At 51.3% G+C, this 2,319-nt stretch overlaps 1 protein-coding gene across 1 annotated transcript; it reads right to left on the bottom strand.

Annotated features, from left to right (window-relative positions):
- Positions 1-260: 260 nt before the first annotated feature.
- LOC147341004 (EKC/KEOPS complex subunit LAGE3-like) lies at positions 261-1,611 on the bottom strand. The gene is made up of 3 exons (XM_086389411.1): positions 1,229-1,611; positions 771-899; positions 261-594 (listed from the first exon to the last, which is right to left on the bottom strand). Exons 1-3 carry the CDS (start codon positions 1,447-1,449, stop codon positions 471-473), a joined length of 474 nt encoding a protein of 157 aa, XP_086245537.1. The 5' UTR covers positions 1,450-1,611; the 3' UTR covers positions 261-470.
- Positions 1,612-2,319: the final 708 nt, after the last annotated feature.

Genomic DNA, 2,319 nt, shown 5'->3' with positions numbered 1-2,319 from the left:
ACGACGGAGCAACTTAAATGAATATTACATGCTTTTATAAATTTAATGCCCAAGTACAACTAGAAAATATTGTTTAATGTTGACTGTATTTAGTGCTGAACATAGGGCTGTATTTTTATTTTCCTAATTAGCTTTGAATTACCTTGTCCTACTGGAATATATGAATTTCAGAACCTTCCCTCTAACACGAGAACAAATATAAAAAGTTTTTTTTTTTTTTTAATCTAGAAGCGCATTAGCTGAAAAGAAACTGGGGCACATAAAGTAACTTAGCTTTATTTTCTGCTATAATAAACACTGAAGCATCCCACTCCTCAAGCAGCAGGGAAACAAAACAAGTGAACCAAGAGAGACCAAAGGCCACTACAGGCAAAAACTTAGACTCAAACAACAAAATGGCAATGACTCGAGTATGAATTCCCTATGCTTTGCCGAGTAGAAGACACAAGGTTAGGCTTCAGCCCCTTTCCTCAGCCTAGGCTTTGGGGAGGTGGGGTCGCAAGGCTCCGAATGTTATCAATCACCACGAAAAGCTGATCGAGGAACGGGTTGATGGAAAGTCGGATGAAAGCAAGGTCGTCAGCAGTCCATCTACTAAAAGTGGGGAAAATCAGGTTAAAGGGGAGTTTGTTCCTGTAGGTCCAGGGTACCAGCCCCCCTCCTTACACCAAGCCCCTCAGTGTCCATCATAGCACTCTTAAGAGGGAGCTGACACCACAGCACCCGCCGCCTACCCCCCACTCCCCAAGGCAAACTCATCTGGAACTGACACAATCAGGTCACTGCCATTCACTAAAAATTCCTTTCGAATAATTCCTTGGTGGCGTTGGATATCTGGGAGCAGAGATCTGCGAGCCAAGTATACCTCCAGTGGGGATTGGAAAGGCACTCTGAGTGTGCTGGGAGAGACACGGTTAAGGCACCATCCATTACAGAATTTGCTGCTGTCTCAGGCTTCCTCACACCTCAGAGGCCCGTTTTTACCCCAGGATGCCCATGCTTCCAACCACAACCTGAGACCACCCTGAGCTGCCTCCGTAACCCTTTGGTCCATCTTCCCCACCCTCCAGGCTCTTCAGTCCTTGACAACCTCCTTTCCTTCCAGGCTGCCCAGTCCTGCTGCCCCGGATCACCCCCATGCTCCCTTCTATCCCTTCCTCAGGCTGCCGGCATGTTTCCCACCACCATACCACTGACCGTGCCCAGAGAGGCTCCATGAAAAGGATACAGCACCACCTCTCCACGTCTAGGCCTTACAGCCACAGGTGCTACATCTCCACCAGGTCCTGGGGCATCTGGTGCCCGCTCACCCCGGGGACGAGCTCTAGCAGCTTCCATCAGCGCTCTTTCTCTGCCAGGCCCACCCCGGCGGCGTAATGGGGCCCGGTAACCACTGCGGCCCGGGCCCTCACCTTCAGCACCACCGGCGCCACTACCCGATGCCTGCATGGCTGCCGCACGATGCCCTTAGATGCCAACACAATGGGCGGAAAGACTGAGCTCCTCAGGAAGTCCCTCCCCTTCTGCGTAAGGACGGTAAAAGTGCGCCTGTGCAGACACGCCTCAGGGCGCCTCCTCACACCGGATTGGTTACTGCCGAGCCTGCCCAGCTACCCATGGGCCGCTATGGAAACCCCGTGGGGCTGGAGGGACTTGGCTCCCTCACAAAGCCACGCACCTTTCAGGTGCCCCCAATGCTCCTGCACACTCGGGCCCCTCCAGTGCTCGCCCAGACGGCATGGAATGGACCCTGCCAAGTGTCCACAGAGACGCCACTGAGACGCATGTGACAGCTTTCCAGGCTCAAGTCCTAAAGCTAGTTCCACAATGCAACTTTGATTTCTCCAACATATGCCACAGAAGGGTCTCACTAGACTAAGATGCCAGTCGAGGGCAAGGGACCAAGCCACACGACCCACCAACAGCCCCCCTCTGCCTACTCCACATCTATACCTGTGCTGTTTGACTGGAGTGATAGCTAGCACTTCCTATGGTCCATGCGCTGTTTCAGCTGCTTTCCATGTGTTCATCCATCATGTCAGTTTTCAGACAGTACGGCCATGTCGGTGTCCTGTCTCCCGTGATGCAGGTCTCCTCCAAACAAATCACACACACCCACTCTTTCACCAACACCAGTGGATAAAAGTTTTGTGCATTTTGGTTTCTGCATGTCTCAAAACAATAATGACTGCAGTGCTCCATCAGGCACTGGACTGAAGTTGGGTCTGAATGGTGAGATCTGCAAAGGATAATGATAATGACAGTGACAAATAATTTGAGTGACACAGTGACAGAACTATGAAGGAAAGAGAGTGTGTG

This window comes from Bos grunniens, chromosome X, assembly GCF_055505025.1.
Source record: "Bos grunniens cultivar Pamir isolate PY7600 chromosome X, Bosgru_T2T1.0, whole genome shotgun sequence".
NCBI classification, from domain to species: domain Eukaryota; kingdom Metazoa; phylum Chordata; class Mammalia; order Artiodactyla; family Bovidae; genus Bos; species Bos grunniens.
This window is presented reverse-complemented; position numbering and strand designations above follow the sequence as displayed.

Bases quoted from the DNA above. Each gene is read 5' to 3' on its own strand.
- LOC147341004 (XM_086389411.1), bottom strand. From the start codon at position 1,449: ATGCAGGCATCGGGTAGTGGCGCCGGTGGTGCTGAAGGTGAGGGCCCG. The intron at 900-1,228 runs GTATCCTTTTCA...TGTCTCTCCCAG, and splicing joins AGACGTGGAGAGGTGGTGCT to CACACTCAGAGTGCCTTTCC. The intron at 595-770 runs GTCAGTTCCAGA...CCCCACTTTTAG, and splicing joins AATGGCAGTGACCTGATTGT to TAGATGGACTGCTGACGACC.